The sequence below is a fragment of the Doryrhamphus excisus genome, linkage group LG8 (genome assembly GCF_037039965.1).
Source record: "Doryrhamphus excisus strain RoL-2023G ecotype Guam linkage group LG8, RoL_Dexc_Guam_v1.1, whole genome shotgun sequence".
NCBI classification, from domain to species: Eukaryota; Metazoa; Chordata; class Actinopteri; order Syngnathiformes; family Syngnathidae; genus Doryrhamphus; species Doryrhamphus excisus.
This window is the reverse complement of record NC_136364.1, coordinates 15,493,101-15,521,072: the sequence shown is the minus strand read 5'-3', so window position 1 is coordinate 15,521,072 and position 27,972 is coordinate 15,493,101. Positions and strand designations below refer to the sequence as shown.

The following is a 27,972-nucleotide window of genomic DNA, read 5'->3' as shown; positions in this document are numbered from 1 at the left end:
GTGTTTTCCCCCCACAATGCTTTGCGGCAGGGGCGGTCGCGTGCCTTGTGGTGCTGAAGCTGCGCGTCCATCAGACGTTAACCACAACACATCTTAGCAAGCAAGCTGTGTGCGTGGGGGGGTTATTTCTTAAACATCGCTGCAACTTATTGTGGTTTTAATTTCTAAATAGTTAACCCGGAAAAGCGCTAACTTTGTCTCGTGCTGCTTTTTTCTTTTTTTTTTTTCTTTTTTTTCTCTCCGAGGCGCGCCGTCTCCTCAGTCCAAGAACCGCATCCTTTATGCACAGCACGCTGCTCCGGTCCTCCCCCACAGAGCACCATGGCCGGCTCCAGTCCCACTCACTAGGCGGCATGGAAGCCAAGCAGCACCCGATAAAGAGCCTCAAAAGCTACCCGGAGACCGGTGGCCGGAGTCTGGCAGCAGCAGCCGCCGCCGCCGCCGCTGCTGGAGGTGGGGGTGGTGGAGGAGACGGAGGGAGTCGAGTCGGCGGTTCCACCGAGATGGACATGGAGACGAAAATCCAGAAAGCCATCGACTTCAAGGCCGAGGGGCACCGCTGTTACAAGGAGAAGAAATTCCGTGAGGCTATAGGTAAATACCACCGGGCTTTGCTCCAGCTCAAAGGGGTGCACGTCGTCGACGGGACGACCGGCTCTGAGGTCAACCTGCTGAGCCAAGCCGCGGCCAAGCTGACCGAGGATCAGTGGAGAGCCGTGGAGAGCACCGAGATAGAATGCTACGACAGCCTGACAGGTGAGATGAAGTAATCATGACTCCATTTCTACTTCTGGTTCATTGGGTTCATATTGCGGATTTGTCTTCAGGTGCTGTCGTAAATGACATTATTTATATTGCAAATGTTGGGACACACCCTTTAAGCAATTATGTTTAGTTTTGCTCCTCTAATCTTAATTATCTAACACCTTATGAACAGAAAAAATATCAAGCAAAAACAATTTTCAATATAAAAAAATGCCAAACCGCAAACAGGCAAGTATCTTATTATTCAACGCTAAACCGTGATACTAAGCAGAGCTAGCGAAAATTGTGCTACTTCTAAAGTAATGGTAATGGTTTAATTTCATTTGAACATGCATCAGATTACAATTGAATGCATCACATAATCAGTTCACAGTTCCACATGTCCAAAAGGAGTAGGAAGAAGCAAAGCTTATTAAATCCTACCCTCCATCTGGTACTTTTACAATCAGTAACTGTTACATTTGTTCACTTCCTGCTTTCCATAATACAGTTTAAGGTTTTTTTTTGTTTTTTTTTAATAATGTGCCTTGTACCGAAGTACGAGGTGATATACAATGACCATCCAATGACATAATGGGTACCATAGTAAGTGTCAATATAGTGATATATATAGCACATCATGACTGGTTCAAGACTCTTCATCCTTGTATTTAGCAAACATCAACTGCTTGTATTGTTTCTTGAATTGGCTCATCGTTGTGCATTGTTTGAGTTCCTTACTTAATCCATCCCATAGTTTGATTGCACATACTGAAATGCTATGGCTTTTTAACATAGTCCTAGCATATAAGTGTTTCAAATTTAGTACTTCCCTGAGATCATATTTCTCCTCTCCTGTAGAGAAGTATTGGTTATTTGAAGATGAACTATATCAGCAAGTTGAAGTATTTGTGATTTTAGAAATAAGGAGTTAGTATGTTCTCTGAAGGCGGCATTATGAATTATCCTTACTGACCTTTTTTGCAGTACATTTCGCGAGTAAAGATTGCTTTTATAGTTATTACCCCATATTTCCACACAATAAGTAAGATATGGTAGAACCAGAGAGCAATAAAGAGTGTGGAGTGATTTCTGATTGAGAACAAATTTTGCTTTGTTCAATACTGAAATATTTCTGGCCATCTTATGTTGTATATTTGTAATATGAGCTTTCCAGCTCATATTTTCATCTATTGTGATCCCCAGAAATTTATTTTCGTTCACCTTTTCAATGTCCACACTGTCTATTTGTATTTTTAAAGTAAAATAGCATATTGTGGTGTACAACCTTTGGGAACTACTTCCGGCGTTTAATGTACAGTATGGACGCTGCAAGCCATTTACCCCACCATGCATAGATTTGGTGTTTCTCTAAGCTGCGTTGGTGCCTTAGATGATTAAAAGCAGGCTAGATATGTCCAATGATGGCGTCCTCGTGTCGTTGTGTAGTTGAAATATTTCTCATAGGTTGTGAGGTGGCAAATGGATGATGTAAGGTTGCATGTTCAATGGCAAGGCTGTGCAGTAAGTCATGTGAGGGTAACAGCAGATACAGTAGTGATGCTACATAGAAGTCTTATTTGCTCTTTATCTGCTATGATTATGATAATAACAACAAATAGTACAAAATGTAAATACATTTTCACAAATAAAACTTGTTTAGTTTGCATGTATTATTATGTAGACCCCAAATTTAAGACTATATGCCCAAGATTGTTGTTGAGGGGAAAAAAATACATACAGTCAAAACATACAAATACTATTTTTCCCGCCTCTTCCTGCTCCTGAAAACGCTGATGTAACACACACAAACATAAAATTGTACACCATTTTTCACAGTATTCCCAACCTGATGGTTGCTGGTTTGATTCTCGGTCCAACTTATTTATACATTTCAATCATTGTCCAATTTCAAATTACAAATTTCCCTCGCAATATTTCGGTTCATTTTCATTTCCTCGCTATATCCCAGTTTTTCAGAAATACACATAACAGAGTGAGCAAAGTTCTCCTCCCATTCTGTGTGGAAGTGGTGCATTTTTGGCTTCTTATTTGGAGGCAAAACTGATGAGTTCGTGGTCGAGTGGTTAGCATGTTGGCCACACAGTCAGGAGATGGGAATGTCTGGTTTGGGATCTTTGCTTGGGTATCTTTTTGCGGAGTTGGCATGTTCTCCCCTGTGCGTGTGTGGGGGTTATATCCGGGTACTCCTGCCACATTCCATAAACATGCATGCTAGGTTAATCAACGACCAAATCAACGGCATATGTCCCCTTTGATTGGCAGGCGACCAGTCAATAGAGGACGGATGCTTAGTTAGTAGGTAGCTTTCCAGCTTGTTAGCTTGCTAGCTTGGGAGCTAGCAGCATAAGAGTTGAGGTAAACAAATGAATAATAGGAGTATTTATGTCACTGTAGAGTGGTATTTCATGTCTACAGGGCTCTTATAATGTTAAAAAAATGTATGAAACTATGAAAATCTTCTATTTATTAACATTGAAACATATATCACAGTTTTGGAACCGACTCCCAATTTTCTTACCAACCATTCCAACATCAAAATATTCAGCTCATTGTGGACATGTAGGTTATCGGGACTTTTCTAAAAATTGCAACATTTTCCGTCATTCAATATTTTCGGTGACATTTTTCCCATTGAAAATGAATGGAGCGCTGTCAGGGAGGGGTCTCTTTACATACCATCACATATAAGACATCACTACCGGTGGGGAGATTGCATATGTGTGTGTGTGTGTGTGTGTGTGTGTACATGACAGATGCTCTAGTTAGTAGTTAGTATCTGCGCTGAAGGTCTCCTTTAGTGAGGCCACTGTGGCATAAATGAAGTATGGGGGGGGGGGGGTGGAGGGAAGGAGATTTAAAAAGAGGCGAAACGGTCAGTAACATGTAGGGGAGGAAAAACGAAGAGCAGTGGAAGAGGAAGAAGAGGGGGGGAGGGGAGTGCCATACGCACGACAGGGGGCCATATTTACCATAGCAACCATCGCTGGGCCTTGTCCCTCTTGTTGTAGTTATTAGTGCCCCTCGTAGCCTTCGCTCAGTGCTTCATTTCCTTGCTCATCTTGACTCCTGATGGCCATTTTCACTTCCAAGTCACATTGGAGGTATTTTAACAGTGTGTTTGTATGTGGACTCCGATGGTATATTTGCATTGCCTTATTGTTTTAGTTTATAGTTTGTCTTTTAGAATGTCTGTGCGTGCCCACCAACCTACATTTGTGCAATTTGTTTTATCTTCCACTTCCCGATGAGAAATATCGAGCATTTTCACTAGACTCGACTTAAATACGTCTTTTACATTGTGTCAGAAGCATAAAGAGGTAATGATGCAACTGCACAATGGAAGAGAGCATGTTCGGTGCAGTTTTAAGCCAAAAAAACCCAGCATGCATACTGTATCTCCTGTAGGCGTGTATGAATGGATATACAGTATATACTACATGTGTATTAGGGGTCCCATTATGGTGATTGCGAGGGCAGTGGGGGGTCTCTTGGCACCCACATCATAACTGTCACTTTGTAGATGTCATTCAAAAAAGTAATGAACTCCACGATAAAAATGTGTTTTTTTTTATATGCCCATTGCTGAAAGCTTTTTAATATGATGCATTGACGTCAGCTGCCTTGTCTTTTGCATAATCCTTTTAATCTCTCATATAATGTATTGGCATATATATTTGAATTGAGGCTGCACGAGTTCAATTCCACCCTCGGCCATCTCTGTGTGGAGTTTGCATGTTCTCCGGGTACTCCGGTTTCCTCCCACATTCCAAAAACATGCTAGGTTAATTGGTGACTCCAAATTGTCCATAGGTATGAATGTGAGTGTGAATGGTTGTTTGTCTATATGTGCCCTGTGATTGGCTGGCCACCAGTCCAGGGTGTACCCCGCCTCTCGCCTGAAGACAGCTGGGATAGGCTCCAGCAACCCTTGTGAGGATAACCGGTAGAAAATGAATTAATGATTTGAATTGTGAACTGAATGATGTGCAAAAATATTGACATTATTATTGACGGTAAATTTAAATATATAAAAAAAAGATATTGATGCAGCAGCAGCACCACCACGCAGAGGCGGTAGTCCGCCTCCCATGCAGCGCACCGCCACAGCTTCAATAAATCCTCGGGGGGGAAACCCTGTGGGTGGTATTGTTTGATTGTAATAAAACACAAAATGTAGCCGTGTCATCACAAATTGAAGCAAGACAGACTTTCTCCAACTTCCGCTCACTCTGATCTCTCGCCTCAAATCTTCCTTTGTTCCTCCTGACTGCCCGGATCCGGGAATGAGTCATGGGGAGCGACGCTCGCAGAATGGGCTTATTGGAATGGTTTGTTTCGTAACATGAGAAAGAAAACATCTTTTTTTTCTCTTTTGATCTGTTTGCATAATGATGACAGTAATGGGTATCTAGCATTTATAGCTACAATAATTTCAATCAGTTCATATTTGAAGTCGCATTTTAAGTGTAAAAATCATCTCAGATAAATTAAAGTATTATCCATATTACTGCTATTGTAAGTGCTATTACTGCTGTTAGCACTTACAGTATTTGCTTCAAGGCTCTGTAGAGGTCATTAGTGAACCTTTCAAACCCTGACATAACAAAACATCTGTTTGCACCATCATGCAATTAAATAGGAACTGCTGTGAGATGCTAACAATACACAGTAGCAGCCTTGAGGATACACCTGGCGTTTTTTTTTTCTTTTTTGCATGTGTAACACCAGTCCTCCACAATCTGCTGCTACAGTCCACCTTATGCTGGCACATACATGCATAAGCAGAAAAAAACCCTCCCTTTCATCTCCAGACAGCTCCCTCACTGGGACAGCTCATGAGCTAAGAGAAGAAGAAACACTAGCCACGTTTACATGAGGAGTTTTTCATCTTTCCGAATAGAATCTTTCCGAATGACTTTTCCGAAGTATCCATGCAAAGTAATATTCCAATCGCGTGTCTACATGCGCCGCTATAATCAACCAGAATAGTCAATGGGGCATACGCAGTAAAGCGTAAACATCAATGTCATGTGATACCGACTCCCTCGAGTTTTTCTTTCACTTGTTGGAATAACTCCATATTGTCAGTTTTTCGTTTGTTCCAGTCTGGAAATTTAGTTTGGATCAAAAACAAACTTTCCGCAGCAGTCCTGTGCCGATTGCTCGCCTCCATTTTTAAAACCAAACAACGTCTCGAGCTGCGTGTTATGTCATATTTGAGCATGCGCTGAAAGAACACACCTATATAAAATTAAATCTTGCTAATATTTTATAATTAAACTCGACACATGTTTTATATAGATATGTATTTTCTATATATAAGTATAGAAGTGTTTAGATTCTGTTCCACAGATGGCGGTAATGCACACGAAAGCTGCTTGCCAACCACCAATAAACAACATTCATTCATTTTCTACCGCTTATCCTCACGAGGGTCGCGGTGGGTGCTGGAGCCTATCCCAGCTGTCTTCGGGCGAGAGGCAGGGTACACCCTGGACTGGTCGCCAGCCAATCACAGGGCACATATAAACAAACAACCATTCACACTCACATTCATACCTATGGACAATTTGGAGTCGCCAATTAACCTAGCATGTTTTTGGAATGTGGGAGGAAACCGGAGAAAACCCACGCATGCACAGGGAGAACATGCAAACTCCACACAGAGATGGCCGAGGGTGGAATTGAACCCTGGTCTCCTAGCTGTGAGGCCTGCGCGCTAACCACACGACCGCTGTGCAGCCTCCAATAAACAACAGAAGAAGAAAAACACCACAAAGAAGAACACACCCTGACAACTTTCCGTTTGAGCGGGTACAAGATACCTCAATCGGATTGGGGAAAGGAATATTCCACCCCTGTGAATCCGATTATATATTCATTCGGATTGGAATGAGGTGTATACAAAGGTTATTTTTTTTCCATTTCAGCAAATAAACCAAATGCAATTGGAATATTAGCGTCCATGTATACGTGGCTAATGATGAAAAGGAGGTTGGGGTATGAACGGGGTAAAGCAAGTCGGGCCGGATGGGCCAGGTTTTGTCCATGCGTCTGTCTGCCTTACAGCATGATGGAAAGCTTCTGTGCCAGGGCTGCAGATGGCACGGTCATGACCGGCGCTCCCGCTACTGTACTCTCACTGTATGATGCTCCAGTCCCATCTTCACCACCTCCCTCCATATTAAGATGCGGAGAATGAGGGAAGGGACATAAGGGGGCTAAAATAAGACGGAAAAGCCAACTGGACACATTCATTGAACATGATGGGATTAGTGTATCAGACCAGGGGAGGAAGGGAAACCATCATGACCTCTAAAGCAGGGGTCTCAAACACGCGGCCCGCGGGCCACTAGTTTGAGGCCCCCGCCTTGATATGAAAGTTTAATGTTAGTGCGGCCCGCGCAAGTTTGATATGGATGCTGTATGGTATCATGTACCCAGAAAAAATGATTAAGTTTGATTAATGTTCATGGTAAAGGTTAAATAACTGTTAATAGTTATCCTCCCTATCCGTGTGGAAGTGGTAAGTTTTTTGCTATTTAAGTTTAAAGGAAATAACTTGAAGGCTACTTTTTAAGTCGCTAGCTGTCTAGTTTGCGAGTTAGCACGTGTCACAAGACCCTGCAGTTGCGCAATATGTTGTAAATAAAAAGAGTATAAATGTGACTATAGTCGTGTTTTGTCATGTCTACAGGGCTCTAATAATGCTTTGTTCATTTTAATCTGAAAAAAATAATTTGTCTACCCACCAACTATATGTGATTTCTTAAGTTTTTATTATTTGCTGTTTTATTATTATTATTATATTTATTTATTACTGATTGATTGATTGATTTTCTTTATTCTTGATTTGTTTATTTATTTTTCATCTTATTCAATTAAGATATTTGAGAACAGTGGAATGTTTTATCAGAGCTTTTATTGTAGAAAATCGGAACCAAAGCACTGAAAAAGTTTGTATATTTTTCTGTTTTTAATAAATGCGTTTTTTATTTTTGGAAAACCTGATGCGGCCCAGCCTTGCCCAGACCCTAGCTCCAGTGGCCCCCAAGTAAATTGAGTTTGAGACCCCTGCTCTAAAGAGTCATGGTGATAATACATGTTAATGTGGTTAGAGTAACAGTATATTCCTATATATATTGTAACAATTTGGCCCAATTTATGAAATAAAACAGCTCGTAATAACTTGGTTAATCCCCTCACCGTGACTCTCATTGGCTGACTCTTCAGTAATGCATCGGCGGATGAAATAAATGTCATGTGTGTCGCTCAGTATGTGTAAGCATGTAAAGCCTGGCAAAGAAATGTTAGCTTGCGTCACTTTGACTGACAGAATTTAAATTATATCTTCTGGATGTAGGCCACGACAAACCTTATCATCATTGTGTTTAGTGGAATTCTTAAAGCTATAGTAACACATCGTCATCATCATGTGTTAGGTACAAAAGGTCAAGGGTGAGATGGCCTGTTAAGTATAATTTATAATATGTTGTTTTCTTTATAGAAGTCATGTTTAATGTCATACTTTAGAAATGTGAAAAGTGTTTTTTTTTTCTCAGATACTGGGAGAAACTAGAACTTGTATGGTCATATCACCTCGTACTTCGGTATGTGATAAAAAACCCCCCCAAAAAACCCTTAAACTATATTAGGAAAGCAGGAAGTGAACAAATGTAACAGTTACTGATTGTAAAAGTACCAGATGGAGGGGTAGGATTTAATAAGCTTTGCTTCTTCCTACTCCTTTTGGACATGTGGAACTGTGAACTGATTATGTGATGCATTCAATTGTAATCTGATGCATGTTCAAATGAAATAAAACCATTACCATTATCAAGAGTTTCTCCTGAATGACATGGTCCAATACTTACAAGTTGTGCATCCAATTTAGATGTTAAATAAAATAAATTGTCTCATAGTCATCTTTTGCTTTTTTGTATGGTCATATTACCTCATACTTCGGTATGTGACAAAAATAAATAAATACATTAAAATGAAAAAAACCCCTGAAACTATTAGGAAAGCAGGAAGTGAACAAATGTAACAGTTACTGATTGTAAAAGTACCAGATGGAGGGGTAGGATTTAATAAGCTTTGCTTCTTCCTACTCCTATTGGACATGTGGAACTGTGAACTGATTATGTGATGCATTCAATTGTAATCTGATGCATGTTCAAATGAAATAAAACTATTACCGTTATCATTTGAAGTGCATGAGAAAGTGTGATACTCATAATAATAATTCAAATATAGATAAATAAAGCTTCATCAGGAGGTTACCTACAGCCGTAGCTCTTAATTCCATTGTTTTATGATTGGGGCCATATTTGTTTTTGTAGACTTAATTGAATAGAGATATTAATTGCAGCATTAATGTAATAAATATAACATTCTACACAAATACAAAAATACAAAATGAAGTGATCAGTGGGGAGAGTTTGGGGCAAAAACAGAGAGAAATAGAAATGTCCAAAATAATATCTTTCTTATTGACTTAGTGTGTGTTGTATTCTATTATGCTTTTTAGACATTTTGCACAAACAAACATGAGCTCCTTGCCACAATAGTTTATTAATAGCCATCAAAGAGAAACCATATTCCACCTATGCAAGCTGTCACTAATGACCGTCTGCTAAACGCTATTTGACGTATCCAACACCCCGTGTGCTGCAGTCGAGGTTGCGCAATAAACCAACTGGCTGTTTTATATTCACAGACACACAGCTGCGCATTTATTCAAAAATAAGAATCCCAATATCTTTTCCCAGCACAGATTGTGCCAGCCTGTCAGTGAACGCCTCGTCACGCTTGCTGGCAGTTGACAGTGACAATTTACAGACTCGGGTCCACGCTTCATACAGCACATACATATGGACTAAAAACAGCCTTCTTCCTACGGTTTGATTCCTTTCAAATAGAAGACGGTTGGAGTATTTGCTTGAATTGATTGGCGGGTCTTAGGGTGGTTCAGCATAATGGACTGTATTTCCTGGCTGCAACCAGCAGAGGCGCTGTTGGTTGAGGTTGGTGTGGCATGTGGCAGCGCAACGACGGAGAGTGCGTTGCGTTCACATACGACATCAGCAGCAGTCAGATAATGGCCCAGCAAACAGATGACCTCAATAAAAAGGCTTTTCAATGCTTTATTAAACTGCACTTATGTGCTGTTTGAGTGCCTGCTTTCACTCATAATATGATCGAGCTCTTTTAGCTGTTGGACAGGAAACAGACTACAGTAGATTTCCACTTTTCACAGGGGTTACTTCCTGAGATCACCGGTGTCCATTTTGGACTACTTGGCTCAGCCAACTCCAAACCCTCCTGCTTGCTTGGTGTTGATGTTATCTTCTGATTTCAGATCAATATTTTATGGAAGCCCATTTCTGCCACTAAAAAAACCCAATAGTAAGTCATAATAATGAGATAAAAAGTCAAAATGATGACATAAGAATGTCAAAATTATGAGATAAAAAGTCAAAATGATGACATAAGAATTCCAAAATTATGAGATAAAAAGTCAAAATAATGACATAAAAAGTAATAATTATGAGATAAGAATGCCAAAATTATGAGATAAAAGGTCATAATTATGAGATAAAATGTCAAAATTATGACATAGGTCAAAATTATGAGATTAAAAAGTCAAAATAATGACATAAAAACTCATAATTATGAGCTACCAAGTCAAAATGATGACATAAGAATGCCAAAATTATGAGATAAAAAGTCATAATTATGAGATAAAATGTCAAAATTATGACATAAATCAAAATTAGGAGATAAAAACTCTAAATTATGAGATAAAGTCAAAGTTTATGCGATAAAAAGTCACAATTTTTAGATAGAGTCATAATTATGAGATAAAAAGTCAAACTTATGAGATAAAAACTCAAAATGATGACATAAGAATGCCAAAATTATGAGATAAAAAGTCATAATTATGAGATAAAATGTCAAAAGTATGACATAAATCAAAATTATGAGATAAAAACTCAAAATGATGAGATTAAAAAGTCATAATTATGAGATAAAGTCAAAGTTATGTGATAAAAAGTCGAAATTATGAGATAAAAAGTCACAATTTTTAGATAAAGAGTCTAAAGTGTGAGAAAAGAAGTCAAAATTATGAGATAAAATAAAAGTTATGCAATAAAAGTCATAATTATAAGATAAAAAGTCACAATTTTTACATAGAGTCATAAAAAGTTATGAGATAAAGTCGAAGTTATGCGATAAAAAGTCATAATTATGAGATAAAAAGTCAAAATTATGAAATAAAAAGTCAACATTTTTTGATAGAGAGTCTAAAGTATGAGATAAAAAGTCTAAATTATGAGATACAAACTAACAATTATGAGATAAGAATGCCGAAATTATGAGATAAAAAGTCATATAGATAAAAAGTTGATTCCATAAAAACTCATACTTAGATAAAAAGTCATAATTATGAGATAAAATGTCAAAACTATGAAATAAAAAGTTAGAGAAGTTACCAAAAGCTATGACTATATATGGCTGTCACGTTCATGGGGTACATGCTAACATGATTTTGGTGTGCGCCCCCACATTTTCTGCTTGCGCTCCTAAAATGTTAAGTTAGCTGCTATTGTGTTCCCAGTTGAAAAAGTTAGTGTGGAGTCTTGGCATTCTATGTACTGAAAGCCCCACCAGAGGAAAGCATTAGCGGTATCAATGATGAGCCACTTCCTCGCTCGTATAAATATTTAAGGAGATGAACATTAATCCTGAGTCAGCAACTATTTTAAGAGTGCTGCAGATTGATGACAGCTTTATTTTTAGTCTTACCTCTTGACAATTTTTCGATTTTTGATTTTGATTTTTTCACAATTACATGAACTCTTGTCGGCAGTATTAGTCCTGCCGGCGGCACTGACTCACCAACCGTAAGGCTGCTGGTTCAATCCTCACTTCCTTCATCTCCGTCACTGTTATTGTGACACTCTTTTGGTTTGTCGGAGACGAGAGATAAATCGGCAAGCACGTTTTTGTCAGTTTACCCTAGAGCAGCTGTGGATACAGATATAGTTTACCACCACTAGGTTCACTGTGAGGCATACTATTGTTGGTTTGTTGTAGTTTGGCATTTGGTCTTTGGTAACGGTAATGGTTTAATTTCATTTGAACATGCATCAGATTACAATTGAATGCATCACATAATCAGTTCACAGTTCCACATGTCCAAAAGGAGTAGGAAGAAGCAAAGCTTATTAAATCCTACCCCTCCATCTGGTACCTTTACAATCAGTAACTGTTACATTTGTTCACTTCCTGCTTTCCTAATATAGTTTAAGTTTTTTTCAATTTAATTTTTGTCACGTACCAAAGTACGAGGTGATATGACCATCTAATGACATAATGGGTACCATAGTAAGTGTCAATATAGTGATATATATATATCACATAATTTAGATTTTTTATCTCATCTCTTTAGACTCTCTATCGAAAAATGTAGACTTTTTATCTCAGAATTATGACTTTTTATCGCATAACTTCGACTTTATCTCATAATTTTGACTTTTTAGCTCATGTTTTAGACTCTTTATCCCCAAATTGTGACTTTTTATCTCATAATCTTGACTTTTTTTCTCATAATTATGACTTTTTATTGCATATCTTTCTATATCATTGGGACTCCAGCAAACTATAGTGAGAGCCATTATCTACAAATGACGAATACTACATGCAACAATAGTGAACCTTCCCAGGAGTAACTGGCCAAATAAAATGACCCCATGAACGCAGCAACAGATCCTCGGAGAGGTCACAAAAGACCCCACAAGAACATCATTTTGTGTTCAGTTGTGATGTACTTGACTGATATTTGCATCAGATTACAATTGAATGCATCACATAATCAGTTCACAGTTCCACATGTCCAAAAGGAGTAGGAAGAAGCAAAGCTTATTAAATCCTACCCCTCTATTTGGTACTTTTACAATCAGTAACTGTTACATTTGTTCACTTCCTGCTTTCCTAATATAGTTTAAGTTTTTTTTTTTTTTTGTCACATACCGAAGTACGAGGTGATATGACCATCCAATGACATAATGGGTACCATAGTAAGTGTCAATATAGTGATATATATAGCACATCATGACTGGTTCAAGACTCTTCATCCTTGTATTTAGCAAACATCAACTGCTTGTATTGTTTCTTGAATTGGCTCATCGTTGTGCATTGTTTGAGTTCCTTACTCAATCCATTCCATAGTTTGATTCCACATACTGAAATGCTATGGCTTTTTAACGTAGTCCTAGCACAAATGTGCTGTTGTTTTGTGGAAGTAAGTGAAAATGTATGTGGGATATGTGTAATTATGTAATAATAGGGCTTTTTGGTTAAGGCAGTTATGGCATTTGTAGAGTGAGTATTCCATTTTTCCTTACAAAGTCTCCAAAAATCTCTGTGGCAAAACGTGTCAGCTGTACGATGATTCCGAGTTGTGGCAGTTATGATGAAGTGAGTTTTATGACAACGAACGGCATTGCTTTGGGAGTGGAGCTATTCTTAGCTGGCCTGCGGTTCTGTCCGAGAGCTGTGACGTCAAATTGTGTTTTGTTCCAAAAAAAAAATATTTTTGAGATGTAATTTTGCTTGGGTGGCACAGCGGATCGAGTGGTTAGCGCGCAAACCTCACAGCTAGGAGGACCAGAGTTCGATTCCACCCTCGGCCATCTCTGTGTGGAGTTTGCATGTGAGTGTGAATGGTTGTTTGTCTATATGTGCCCTGTGATTGGCTGGCCACCCGTCCAGGGTGTACCCCGCCTCTTGCCCGAAAGACAGCTGGGATAGGCTCCAGCACCACCCCGCGACCCTTGTGATGATAAGCTCTAAAAAATGAATGAATGCACTTTTTGCACGGCGGATAAGTGGTTAGCACGCAAGCCTCACAGCTAGAAGACCTGAGTTCAATTCCAGTGGAGTTAGCATGTTCTCCCCGTGCATGCGTGGGTTTTCTCCGGGTACTCCGGTTTCCTCCCACATTCCAAAAACATGCTAGGTTAATTGGCGACTCCAAATTGTCCATAGGTATGAATGTTAGTGTGAATGGTTGTTTGTCTATATGTGTGATTGTGATTGGCTGGCCACCAGTCCAGGGTGTACCCCGCCTCTCGCCCGAAGACAGCTGGGATAGGCTCCAGCACCCCCGCGACCCTCGTGAGGAAAAAGCGGTAGAAAATGAATGAATTAATGAATGTAATTTTGCGCGGTTCCTTTGTCCATTTTAAAGCATTATAAATGTTAACATATTGGATTGGCTACTTGTGTTGTGTTGTGTTGGAGAGGATGTACCACGGACCACAAATGCAACACGAATGTGTGAGGAAATGAAGGCCTGCTGCCAGACGAGTGATGGCTCTCTCTCTCTCGGTGGTATCTTCCTGCAGAACTAATTACAAAGTGATGGACAGCGTACTAATCACCGGGGCCAGGAGTGCCTTAAAATGAGCTGGATTGTGATGTCACGCCTGGTGAGATGATTCCAGGCTTCATGTACGAAAAAGGAAACGAGCAAAATAGGAAAATAATCACACTTCTTTCCTCCGTGGGGATTTTTTTTTCCTTTTCTGTTAATGGATTTTGTTCCTTCATTGCCTCAATCTTTCACCGCTTGTCTCTCTTGTTTCGGCTTCAGCTGTGCTTGCCTTTTAATGAATACAAGGCGACATGATGCTTCAGGCTACCCGTCGGGGTTCCTCAAGTGTTCCTCAACCTCTTTGCATGAGCACGGAAAGGTAGTCGTACGGTCATGCAGTCATCCACGACGCCGAGCGAGGTTTATTCCCATTGAATACATTCTCCTGTGTTTTGTCCACCTCAAGCTTTTAACAATTATTACAACCCCCCCCCCCCCCCAAACTCAGCCAGCGTTGCAGCATCCCATTAAAACCTCGGCTCATTCTTCCGTACCGGCGCTCTCACATCAGGTTCCTCATTAAGACGAATCTCCCTGCCTCGTCGTCGGCGGCGCCGCACCTTCTTTTTGTGCGGCGTCACATCTCATTAGTCGTCTTCTTTCATCGTAAAAACGCTACATTTCTAATTAAAAGCAAAGCGTATCGAATATATCGTCTCGAGAAATGACCTCACAACATTATTCCTCAATTGTTGGCGTTGTAATGGCGGGCTTGAACCGTCAGTTATTGATCTGATGCTCGTGTAAAAATTGCTACTGTTTTTTTTCTTTATCTTTCATAAATAACGATAAGCCAATTCAAGAAACAATACAAGCAGTTGATGTTTGCTAAATACAAGGATGAAGAGTCTTGAACCAGTCATGATGTGCTATATATATCACTATATTGACACTTACTATGGTACCCATTATGTCATTGGATGGTCATATTACCTCGTAATTCAGTACGTGACAAAAAAAATTTAATTATATTTGGAAAGCAGGAAGTGAACAAATGTAACAGTTACTGATTGTAAAAGTACCAGATGGAGGGGTAGGATTTAATAAGCTTTGCTTCTTCCTACTCCTTTTGGACATGTGGAACTGTGAACTGATTATGTGATGCATTCAATTGTAATCTGATGCATCACAACTGAACACAAAATGATGTTGTTGTGGGGTCTTTTGTGACCCCTCGGATGAGTTGTTGCTGCGTTCATGGGGTAATTTTATTTGGCCGGTTACTCCCGGGAAGGTTCACTATTGTTGCATGTATTCGCCATTTGTAGATAATGGCTCTCACTATAGTTTGCTGGAGTCCCAAAGATATAGAAAGATATGCGATAAAAAGTCATAATTATGTGATAAAAAGTCATATTTATGAGATAAAAAGTCAAAATAATGCAATAAAAACAAAAAATTATGAGATAAGAATGTCGAAATTATGAGATAAAAAGTCACAATTTGTGGATAAAGAGTAAAGCATGACCTAAAAAGTCTAAATTATGAGATAAAGTCGAAGTTATGCGATAAAAAGTCATAATTCTGAGATAAAAAGTCTACATTTTTCGATGGAGAGTCTAAAGTATGAGATAAAAAAATCTAAATTATGTGCTAAAAAGTCATATTTATGAGATAAAAAGTCAAAATTATGAGATAAAAACAAAAAAAAATATGAGATAAGAATGTCGAAATTATGAGATAAAAAGTCATATAGCTAGAAATAGGATTTATAACCTTTGAGAAGTGGGGGGCAATCACTTTTCCACACAAAGCCATGTAGGTTTGGATTTATTTTCTCCCTTAATAATAAAAAGTTTCATTTTAAAACTTTTTTAAAATTGTAAAAATTTTGTGTTCAGTTGTGTTGTCATGAACTAATCTTTAATTTACATTTGATGATCCCAAACATTGAAGTGTGACAACAAAATACACACACTACATCACAAATCAGTTAATCATTTTAATTGTAATAATGAAAATAAAAAAATTAAAAAGTTTATGCCATAAAAATATGGCTAATATTACTCATTTTGCAATGTCAGTGTCATTTTTAGCGTCACTTCACAGCTCTTTTGTAGGAAAATAATGTATTAGTAAAACGGCTACTGTGTACGAGACTGCTGTGAACATCAGCTTTACAGATGCCGGATATGAAGTTCAGGCAGGGCGTGTTGTTTACTGCCACACATAGTGGGCTCGGGAAAGCTTCGGAAAATACGATTGTTTTTGCTCAGAACATTTTGAAGGTGTACTCGGAAACATTGATGAGCGTCTTGGACTAAAAGAGCCACTCGGATGGCGCCACACTGGCTGCAATTATTGTTCAGGGTGTCATTTCACTGATGTGAAATGCTGTTTTTAATGAGGCTTCGGTCGTTTGTGTGTGTGTGTGTGTGTGTGTGTGTGTGTGTGTGTGTGTGTGTGTGTGTGTGTGTGTGTGCCCCCACCTGATCCAGTGGTCCTGTATTGTATGTCATTATCACACCCTTAATGCATCTCACCACACTCCACTTTCTCCGGCGTGCCATCCATCTGCCTAATGGACCAACAGGGCTCATTGGGCCAGTCATCACTTGTGCATGCACGCTTGTTTTTTTTTGGGGAGGGTGGACTTTTCAGATTTTTATTTTTTTGAGACTCATGAATCTTATCCAACCTGTGTGTTTGTTTTTGTGGAAACCTTGATGCCTTCTTCTTTATCTTTATTATGCAAGCAGCATAATCTACATTATCACCACCTATAGTGTGGCTGTAGTGTAATGGTATTAAATGCAATTTTTCATCTGTGGATTTGTTATGCTACCATACTGAACCGAATATTAGAAAAAATAAGTTTGAAAAAATTGTGGTGTTCTATATACGACTTCCTCAAGCTTTTCTTCCTGTCACTCACGTACACCATTGACCTAAAAAGTTCAAACAGAGGAGTTATGATGCTAATTTTAAGATAACTGTGATGACTGGAAATATTCATTCATTCATTTTCTACCGCTTATTCTTACGAGGGTCGCGGGGGGTGATAAAAAAAGTCAGATAAAAGTCATAATTATGAGATAAAAAGTCGAAATTATGAGATAAGTCAAAATTATGAGATAAGTCAAAATTATGAGATAAGTCAAAATTATGAGATAAAAAGTCAATTATGAGATTAAGAAGTCATAATTATGAGATAAAAAGTCTAAATTATGAGATAAAGTCGAAGTTATGCGATAAAAAGTCATAATTATGAGATACAAAGTCCAAATTATGAGATAAAAAGTCAAAATAATGACATTTATTCATTCATTCATTCATTTTCTACCGCTTTTCGTCACGAGGGTCGCGGGGGTACTGGAGCCTATCCCAGCTGACTTGGGGCGAGAGGTGGGGTACACCCTGGACTGGTGGCCAGCCAATCACAGGGCACATATAGACAAACAACCATTCACACTCACATTCATACCTATGGACAATTTGGAGTCACCAATTAACCTAGCATGTTTTTGGAATGTGGGAGGAAACCGGAGTACCCGGAGAAATGGGGAGAACATGCAAACTCCACACAGAGATGGCCGAGGGTGGGATTGAACTCGGGTCTCCTAGCTGTGAGGCCTATACCGATATTAAAAACATTATTTTTAGGCTTGATTTTGTTTTTAAAATACTTGAAAATCAGGGGTCATCTTATATCCACTGGGATAGGCTGGCGACCAGTCCAGGGTGTACCCCGCCTCTTGCCCAAAGTCAGCTGGGATAGGCTCCAGCATACCTATGCGACCCTAGTGAGGATAAGAAAGGATAAGTCTTACAGTATTTAGGGAAATACGGTTATTGTTTGTCCTTTTGTGTGCTGCTGTGTGTGTGTACTGTAAGATATAGCCTAGCCTTCTGTGTTTGTGCCAACTCACTGCTGAAACCTCCGTGCCATTAGGCAGTACAGACTGTAACAAAATCCCCTGAAAGCTACGCTCATGTCCACTAATGAGGGGCAGGATGGATGGGTGTGTGCAAGACGGCTGTAAAAGACAAATATACCAGTAGAGTCTGCAGCACAGTTTTCGGTATATTAGGGTGTGTTGGATTTATTTCAACCTGAAACCCATCTTGCCTTCCCGTATAGAGGCTTGGAGGAGTTGACCCAACAGATTGATATGCGGTTGAAGGTATCGGTTAAACAAAAACATGATTGGTATCTGCCACTGTGCCCCAAAGTGCCACAAATAAGAGAACAGGCCAGTATTTTCATCTCGAAAACAGCATGCAGCATTGACCACCAAACACCAAAACACTTTGATATCGACTCTGTCCATTCCCTCATGTCCATACTGAATTATTCAGCATTATGCACTTGCATGGTTGACCGGCACAATCCACTATGTGCTACTCAGTGGATATTTTGAAAATCGCTGTAATAACACAATGAGGATATTTTAGCTCGATGATATGACATACAAGTACACTACATTGCCATACAATATGAAACAATGTGATAGAACGCAGTACAGTGCAGTCTGTTGCAATATAATAACATTATACAGCTGAAAATACAGCTGGAATAGGTGCAGATTCTGGAAGATCTAACTTAAAAAAAAAACAAAAAAATTAAAAATATATATATTTTTGCAAACCATTATTAACTAAATGGAGCCGCATGGTGGTCGAGTGGTTAGCGCGCAGACCTCACAGCTAGGAGACCAGGGTTCAATTCCACCCTCGGCCATCTCTGAGGGGAGTTTGCATGTTCTCCCCGTGCATGCGTGGGTTTTTTCCGGGTACTCTGGTTTCCTCCCACATTCCAAAAACACGCTAGGTTAATTGGCGACTCCAAATTGTCATGAACTCCACGATAAAAATGTGTTTTCTACGATGTGCCCATTGCTGAAAGCTTTTTAATATGTTGCATTGACGTCAGCTGCCTTGTCTTTTGCATAATCCTTTTAAATTCTCATATAAAATATTGGCATATAGATTTGAATTGAGGCTGCACAGTGGAAGGAAACCCGAGTTCAATTCCACCCTCGTCCCTCTCTGTGTGGAGTTTGCATGTTCTCCCCGTGCATGCGTGTGTCCTCTCCGGGTACTCCGGTTTCCTCCCACATTCCAAAAACATGCTAGGTTAATTGGCGACTCCAAATTGTCCATAGGTATGAATGTGAGTGTGAATGGTTGTTTGTCTATATGTGCCCCGTGATTGGCTGGCGACCGGTCCAGTGTGTACCCCGTCTCTTGCCCGAATATCTAAAATACAGTAATAAAATATTAAAGACAGTAACAGAAGAGTTGCTTAGTTTTATCCCCAATACTGGCAGCACTTATGCAGCCCCAGACCGTGACACTACCACCGTCATGTTTGACTGTAGGCAAGACACAATTATCTTAGTAGTAGCCTGTGTTGCCAGATAGGAGACGAGGGTTCAATTTCACCCTCGGCCATCTCTGTGTGGAGTTTGCATGTTCTCTCCGTGCATGCGTGGGTTTTCTTCCGGGTACTCCGGTTTCCTCCCACATTCCAAAAACATGCTAGGTTAATTGGCGACTCCAAATTGTCCATAGGTATGAATGTGAGTGTGAATGGTTGTTTGTCTATATGTGCCCTGTGATTGGCTGGCCACCAGTCCAGGGTGTACCCCGCCTCTCGCTCAAAGACAGCTGGGATACCTTGTGACACCTTGTGACCCTTGTGAGGAAAAAGCGGTAGAAAATGAATGAATGAGTTCTAGTCGTACTGGAAGTTGTGTACAACTGAACTGTTTTTGTGTACTATTATTAGTCCCAGTATCCTATCAAAGCATGAATTGTCAAGGTCATAAAAGATGGGTTTAGAAACCTTGTCCAATCTTGAAAAAAAAAAAAAAAAAACCAAGGTAGCTCAGTGTGATCTTAAATAAAGCCTGAAACACGACTGTGTGCCTGGCTGAGCTCCTTGATGGATTCCGTTCATGTTGACCTGGCTGACCTCATCTCACACTTGCTTTTTGTCCACACACTCTTACTACACTGACGGGGAAAGCGACAGGTAGGGCAGCAACAACAGCTTTTAACAAAAACCCTCACACACCGCACACACTCGTGTGATTCTCATCTCTCGTCCATATTTCTCATCTCCCCCCTTCTCTCATTTTAATGCAGCCCTGGACCCTCATTCCTCGTACGCCTCCCACCTCTGTCTCACGCTCCCTGACTCACCCTGCCTCCCGGTTAATAGTCCTGACTCATGTTGTTCACAGAGATGTCTGTGTGTGTGTGTCAAGGGCAGACGGAGACGAGAGAGGAAAGGATGAGAGGAGGGTTAAAAAGGAAGCATGACGCATGAAGAGCAGGGAATACAAAATGGGGAGATTACGAAAAAGATTACGACATTGGCAAAATGAGGAGAGATTGAAGGGCATGAAGCTGAAAGTAAAAAACCCGCAATTGGTATGAGCGATATAAGATATCTGAGTCATGGGGGGGGGCAGCAGTCATTTAAAACCTTGTGTGGACTAAAAGCTGTGTGTGTCTTTAGTAATGAAGTTAATCAGAGCATTAGCTGATGGGGATGCTGCGGGGGTTGCACGCTACGAGATGCATTTCGTGGATCGAAGACTGCAAAGATAAAACAAGTCCTGCTGACGTTAGGTAGTTGTGCAGCGAAGTCGAAAAGAGGGTCAGATAAGTTGACAAGCAGACAAAAAAACTATTTTGTATACAAATCATGTGATTAATTAGCATCAATTGACACAATTAATCCCTTAATCGTAATATGGAGATTAAAGCATGTCTTTTGCTTTAAAGGAACGGTGTTAAAATGCAGTCAGTTTGTATCCATTAGTAATAAAGAACCCAACCGCAAGGGTGGTCAAGTGTTTAGCACGCAGACATGGGTTCAATTCCACCCATGGCCATCTCTGTGTGCCGTTTGCATGTTCTCCCCGTGCATACGTGGGTTTTCTCCGGGTACTCCGGTTTCCTCCAACATTCCAAAAACATGCTAGGTTAATTAGCGACTCCAAATTGTCCATCGGTATGAATGTGAGTGTGAATGGTTGTTTGTCTATATGTGCCTTGTGATTGGCTGGCCCACACATGCACGGGGAGAACATGCAAACTCCACACAGAGATGGCCGAGGGTGGAATTGAACCCTGGTCTCCTAGCTGTGAGGTCTGCGCGCTAACCACTCGACCGCCATGCCCCCCTAACAGCAGAGATGAGATCCCAAAATATTTTTATGTATTTTGTACTGAACAGTAACACCTTTTGCCTTCATTCATTCAGTCAATGGATCTCTTGTTTCTACATGGCTTCTCTTTGCACTGGAATACAGAGAACATTGCTCTCCTGCCTGGGGGGGGCCAAAACTGCTTACGCTGCTTTTGTATGTTTTTTTTGGCTCGTGCAACATTACTATTGTCTATTTATAGTCAGCTCACTGTTGCCCTGAGGAAGGACTGTGTCTCTACAAAGGCAGCCATATTGATGATTTCCTCTGTAGGTATCTTCTTAGTAATGAACCACCTCTCTCTCTGTTGCTCCCCCTGCTGGTGGCAGCTTGTCTGTTGCAGTCCGAGCTAGTCAACTACGAACGAGTGAAGGAGTACTGCCTGAAGGTTCTGAGTCACCAGAGAGACCACTTCAAGGCCATGTACCGTGCCGGCATTGCCTTCTACCACCTGGGCGACTATGAATGTGCCCTACGCTACCTGAGAGACGCCAAGAGCCGCGAGCCCACAGGTAAAAATGAGCTGGCGGGGGCGGGGGTGATGGTTCGATGATTTAACAGCAACAACGGCACCTGTGAGGGCAATTAGAACTCCAGTGTGGGCCGCAATGAAAATAAATTGTCCGCCTGCATAGATGCTCACCTCCTCTTTCATTTCTTACCCAATAATTAAGGATAATGTGTTATTCAATTACTAAACGTGGAAAAAAATTGCTGAATTGGAACCTTATTTTGAATTCAAACCTGTCAATCTATTGGCTTGTTTTTTCAAATTATAGCTTAATAACAAACATTTGGCATACCCTTGATAAGTTTTCATTTTTTAAATGGTATATATGAATTTACATTATTTAAGTATAACATGTCATTCAGTATTATTTTTATTGAATATGTTTTGTTTTCTTTTTGCTCTAATATTATTTGCAGAACATTTAATATTAGTTAAATAATATTTTTTAGTATTATTAGTATTTATTATTATTTGCTATTTGTATTATTTAGTATTTAGGAATTTTTAGTATTCATAATACTCACCAGTTAATAATAATAATAATAATAATAATGACATTATTATGATCATTGTTATAATAATAATAAGAATAATAATCATCATCATTATTATTGTTATTGTGACAATGCTATTTTTAGGTCAATTATTACTTAGTTTTGCTTTAATATAATATACTGATTCATTTAATTTCATCAAATATATATATTTTTAATTTGACAACTTATATACAACAATAATATGTATGTATATATATATATATATATATATATATATATATATATAAATTTAATTACATATATGTATATATGTAATTAAATTAAATATTATTATTATTATTATGTTGGATAACAGGGGTGTTTTTTGGCTTTTTTGAGATGGCAATTTTACCTTCGTAATGATATGATATTGTAATCGTAATCATATACTACTACTAATAATAATAATAATCATTATTATTCTAACATTGTTTAATTTAACACACATGACATATTATACATACATATAATACATATTATATTATTGTAGTATATAAGTTGTAAAATGAAAAATACATATATACAGTATTTGATGAAATTGAATGAATCAGTATATAACATTAAAGCAACACTATGTAATAATTGACCTGAAAATAGCATTGTCACAATAATGCTGATGCCATGCTAGCTCATAATAGAGGAGAACATCATGTTTGTCATCTCCACATCACCGGTTACTCACCTATAGTGTGCTACAGTACTGGTGGACCAGCCAGGACCCGTCTCACGCCGTGGTAGCGTTGCATATGGTAATGTTATGTATTGACATAATAATAATAATCAGGCAAAACAGTACACATTAATGAACTAATTCCTAAGAAAAGAGTGAATATGCCGCCTTTGAGCAGAACACCTGGTTCGCTTACTGTTGCTTTACAGGAAGTTTACAGGAATGTTTCTCTACGGCAGATACCAACGTGCTGCGCTACATCCAGCTCACAGAGATGAAGATGAGCAAGAGTGGACTTCGAGATCGGGACATCGGCAAAGAGACACAGGGCTGACCTTTGGCCTTTTTGCCCTTCTGACCCCACCCCCGCCCCCCCACCCCTTAATCCCATTTTTGACCCTTTCCCCTTGAATCCTGCCCCGACTCTACTTACGATGACAGCACAGCCGCACGCAGGACAAACGTTTATCGGTGACAAGTGAAGGACATCTTCCTCTACTCCCGCTTCCTCCCTCCCTCCCTCCCTCCCTCCTCTTCCTCCTGTTTGTCCCTCAGGTGCTGTGGCTCTTCTCCCTCAAGCGACGTGCTGTATTATCCCCACATCACTTAGTAAAGCATTTTATTCCTTGCTCGTTATCTTTTTCTCTGCCTTCTCTCTCTCCGAGGAGAACATCAGGGTGTTGAAGGTGTAATAAGAGAGGTCTACATCGAAAATCCCACCCAACAGGAGGGCTCACTCGGGCCCTTTAAGCAGACTTTGTCTCCTTTTTAGATTTTCATAACATTTCTGGACTTTTTTTTTTTTTTCCAATTAAGGGCTAATTTAAAATGTGTTTGTAATCTTTCTTTGAAGTCTAACTGTCAGGTATGCTTACGTTAGGAGCTGCAGTGTCTTGAGTTTGTTGTCCAAAAAAAAAAAAAAAAAAGCCCGCCTCCTGACCCCCTCACCGGCGCCCTAGCCCCTCCCTCCCACCCCTCCATCGGTAATGATGTCACACACAAAAACCTTTCTTAGGTAACTGAAAACAAGAAGATAATTCATGCTTCTCTAGCTTTTTAAGGTTATGTTTATTATTTAATAATATATTAGTTGTATCATTATTTTATAGTGATAGCTATTTTAATATATTTTTATGAATTATGTAATACTATTTGCGAAATATAAATAGATGAGTATTATATATTGGATTAAAATCAACAAATATAACAACAGGCACACACATTAGGATTTTTAATTATGATTTATGTACTGTTTGATTTGACTTACCTTGTACCGTTGTGGTACAGGATGCTGGCGTTTGATTCTCCCACGCCAAAATTAATTGATTTTATTCATCATTTTATTTTTTAATTTCATGAGCGCGGCACAATATGAGATGTAGTCTTATCTAATATGATTAGATTATATTTTAACGTTGTAGTTGGTAAATACATACGGCGTGCCGCCACTTGATACCAATCTATACCATTATGCGTTTGCCTTCTCAGCGTATCAGTAATATAACAATTCACATAACTTGTATGTAAATGCAGATACAAGTGTCTTAAAAGCAGCACACATCAAGTCTCGTCATATTGTCGGCGTGGAGGAGACTCAACAAACAATTGGTTTCCTGCCTCACGGGCACCCTCGGGGGGGTTAGATGTCGCTCTCTCTCTCTCCATGGCAGCGCTCCATCATGTTATTGTTTTTGCCAGCCTCCGCAAAGTCATGTTCAACATGTCAGAGCAATCAATGTACACCACGGTGCAGTGCAGCTTCACACTCGGGGTGTCACAAGATCCGGCCCGGGATTTTCATAAATAAATGTATTCATAACACAATAACAGGCAAGAAGAGGTTAACTCTTGTTAACATAGAACAACGGCATGAAGAGAGGGAGCCCTTTTGAGAGTCATATAAAGAGTTATACGGTCTTTTTGTCTGAGTGGGTGGAGGCACGGCTGCTAGCATACACACTGAACAGTGCAGATCAGTATAATGTAGTAAAAATTAAACGAGTCGATATATTATCATGGGCTTAGCGTGTAGACCTCACAGCTAGGAGACCAGGGTTCAATTCCACCCTCGGTTATCTCTGTGTGGAGTTTGAATGTTCTCCCCGTGCATGCGTGGGTTTTCTCCGGGTACTCCGGTTTCCTCCCACATTAAAAAAAAACATGCTAGGTAAATTGGCGACTCCAAATTGTCCATAGGTATGAATGTGAGTGTGAATGGTTGTTTGTCTATATGTGCCCTGTGATTGGCTGGCCACCAGTCCAGGGAGTACCCCGCCGCTTGCCCGAAAGACAGCTGGGATAGGCTCCAGCACCCCCCGCGACCCTCGTGATAGAGAAGAAAATGAATGAAAACTTCTTGTTAATATTACAGTGAAACCTCAGATAGCGTATGCCTCAGTTTAAGTTCTGCCTCGGTTCACATACATTTTTCAGTTAGTGTACAAATGTGGTACACAAAATGTTTTAATCACAAAACATACTTGTAGTCATTGTCCCCCAGCTCATCTATAATGTCATCAGCTGTTGACTCTGTAGTTATTTGCTAACAAACACAGTTACACCACAATTCTCTGCTGTTCTTTTGATCACGGCTTCAAAATAACCCACCATGGAGCCAAAGAAATTGCAAGTGCTAGCATTTTGATAAATAAGCTGAGAAACAGGGGTGCAGCAATGACAATTTTCTGTCCAATCACCATCTTAAAAAGCCTTACATGCCGATATCGATTTATTATTACACCTACAATTTTGTTGAAAAACATCGAACAATACCTGTGAAACAATATAAAGTTGTTGTTTTAACTGCACATGAGGTAGTTCGAAAATGACTATCCAAACTACGAAATTACACCAGATCTCGCCCGAAGACAGCTGGGATAGACTCCAGCGCCCCCCGCAACCCTCGTGAGGATAAGCGGTAAAAAATGAATGATATATTGTCGTATATCTTTATATATTTTTTCATCATATTTTTCTTGTCTCGCGACCTCAGTGTCTGGTGACACCCCGACTGCACACCACAACATGGAACTTTTTTGGGAGGACAGTGGAACCTCCAAATGTAACATAACAATAGTAATAGTACTGCATTCTGCCACCTAGTGGTGGTTGGTAGGTTTTGTAACACAAGTTTTCTCTCATCGTTGATTGATTTACGACTTCCCAAGATGGAAGGTAAGCTACGCCGTTGACGTCTGATCTAGTGTTGGCAGTTAGACATTATTTATTGTTTTATTGAGGTTATAAATTCCATTTTTCTTTGATTTTTGGGGACATTATGAGGTGATAAATCAATCTACAGCAGTGACCACTACTTATTTGAGAAGTACTGATCTACAAACACATTTTGACAATTGTATCACACTCATTAGGGGCGTTAATCATATTGCCCTTTGACCTTCTGAAGACAATCGTCTGAAAACATGCATCCTACTATCCTTCAGAATGTCTTACTTATTGTGCATTATTAGAAATACACCATGTCAACCTTCCTGTGTTCCATGTTCTATGGTTATCAGCACACTTTCTTACTCTGTTTTTTTTCTGTGATGGCGACACAAAAATTGCCCCCCAAAATTTTACAAGATTTGCTTGATTTGCAAGATTTTTTTTTTTTTTTTCCAGAAAACTGCAGTTGAAGTGAAAAAAGATTTGAGGGTGTTGGATTTTGGAGGTTCCACTCAATGAATAACAGATAATATGAGGCATGGGTGTAATTTTAAAAACAAGACCAACAAACAAAAAAAAAAGCACAACAAAATGAAATAGAAGAAAATAAAAGAAGAGTTGAATTTTTTCCTGCTTGTGTTATCTGGGCTTTTTTTTTTTTACTTTGATGTCATTTGAGGTAAATGTTTGTCAAAGTTTTGTGACTATATAAATGTACAAAAGAAGAAAAAACCTTTCTGGTTGTGAAAAGCTTTACTTTATGGACAGAATAGAACAGCAAAAAAAAAAAAAGATAGAAGTAACTATTAGCTCCTGTGCAGAGCTGCTTTGTGACTGTGTTTTTTGTCAGCGTTTTCTTTCAAGAGGGATCCTGAGCTGGTGCAATGACCTTTGACCTTCTCCTCTGACCTTGTCTGTGTACAATAAGCCGAGCGCTAATATTGGACTGGATCAGAACGCTGAGGAACTTGTACTTGCGTTCTTAAACACAAGAAAAACGTCAACTTGTTTTGTTGTATGGAGGATTTCTATTTGGCCTTGAACCTTTTTCCAGTTTTTCTTTCCCCCCTCTGACTTCCAGACATCATGACTGGGTCTTTTCCACTGCTAGCCCAGGAATGCATTACTACTGATTGGTCAGTGATCAATAAAGTTGCAAACAAAGCAGACAGATGGAGAGTTTGTGTTCAAATTAAATGAAAAACTGAGTCACGTGTTTTTCTTTTGCATTAAAAATACCAACAAATTACTTTATACTGTATTTTTTTTACATAATTCTACGGCATGTATTTGATTTGTCTATTATTGTGTTGTAAAAGGTAAACAACGTACTGTACAAAAAAGTATGAGGGCCCAAAAAATATAATGTAAAATATGTAAAAATAAAAATAATATGTAAAAAATGATGCCAAATTATTAGAGAAAAAGTCTTAATGTTAGGGAAATACAGTTGTGATTATGTAAAGAAAAAAGATTATGTTTAATAATTATAGTTTATGTAAAATATTCATTGAAAAATAAAATTTTTCTTTTGAGAATACATTTTTTGTCAGAAAATTTCAACTATTTCTTGTAATATATTGACTTTTGCCTTGCAAAATTGGCTTTTTGAAAAAAAAATATTGCACAAAATTTCCAAAATTATATTTTTTATTATATTTTTCCCTGATATCTAAATATGAGGCCTTCAGTCATGATGGTACACAGAGTACACAGCC

General features: G+C 39.2%; 1 protein-coding gene across 1 annotated transcript; it reads left to right on the top strand.

Moving 5' to 3' along the window:
- Window positions 1–24: 24 nt before the first annotated feature.
- ttc9b (tetratricopeptide repeat domain 9B) lies at window positions 25–27,423 on the top strand. The gene is made up of 3 exons (XM_058080299.2): window positions 25–756; window positions 21,699–21,881; window positions 23,326–27,423. Exons 1-3 carry the CDS (start codon window positions 282–284, stop codon window positions 23,418–23,420), a joined length of 753 nt encoding a protein of 250 aa, XP_057936282.2. The 5' UTR covers window positions 25–281; the 3' UTR covers window positions 23,421–27,423.
- The last annotated feature ends 549 nt before the right edge of the window (window positions 27,424–27,972 follow it).

What these genes read in the sequence shown, in the direction of transcription:
- ttc9b (XM_058080299.2), top strand. Translation starts at nt 282, where the DNA reads ATGCACAGCACGCTGCTCCGGTCCTCCCCCACAGAGCACCATGGCCGG. An exon ending in ATGCTACGACAGCCTGACAG is followed by an intron (nt 757 to 21,698) that starts GTGAGATGAAGT and finishes TGCTGGTGGCAG; the next exon opens with CTTGTCTGTTGCAGTCCGAG. An exon ending in CAAGAGCCGCGAGCCCACAG is followed by an intron (nt 21,882 to 23,325) that starts GTAAAAATGAGC and finishes TCTCTACGGCAG; the next exon opens with ATACCAACGTGCTGCGCTAC.